General features: G+C 51.6%; 1 protein-coding gene across 1 annotated transcript in view; it reads right to left on the reverse strand.

The window, feature by feature from the left end:
* LOC116686834 (protein NLRC3-like) overlaps positions 1-219 on the reverse strand; it is a 6,445-nt gene that overhangs the window by 5,286 nt on the left and 940 nt on the right. Inside the window, exon 2 of the mRNA XM_032511871.1 lies at positions 4-219. This exon is cut by the window's right edge and continues 699 nt beyond it. Coding sequence (XP_032367762.1) covers positions 4-219 — 216 coding nt within the window. The remainder of the gene's footprint in view (positions 1-3) is intronic.

A 219-nucleotide genomic window follows, 5' to 3' on the forward strand; every position in this document is an offset into this window, starting at 1 on the left:
GGGTCTTGGGCAGCTCTCCTTCCTCTCTGGTCTTCAACACGTCCTCCAGAACCGTAGCATTGATCCAGCAGAAGACTGGGATGTGGCACATGATGTGGAGACTTCGTGATCTCTTGATGTGGGAGATGATTCTCTTGGCCTGCTCCTCATCTCTAAATCTTTTCCTGAAGTACTCCTCCTTCTGGGGGTCAGTGAACCCTCTGACCTCTGTCACCATGT

This window comes from Etheostoma spectabile, unplaced genomic scaffold, assembly GCF_008692095.1.
Source record: "Etheostoma spectabile isolate EspeVRDwgs_2016 unplaced genomic scaffold, UIUC_Espe_1.0 scaffold50, whole genome shotgun sequence".
NCBI classification, from domain to species: Eukaryota; Metazoa; Chordata; class Actinopteri; order Perciformes; family Percidae; genus Etheostoma; species Etheostoma spectabile.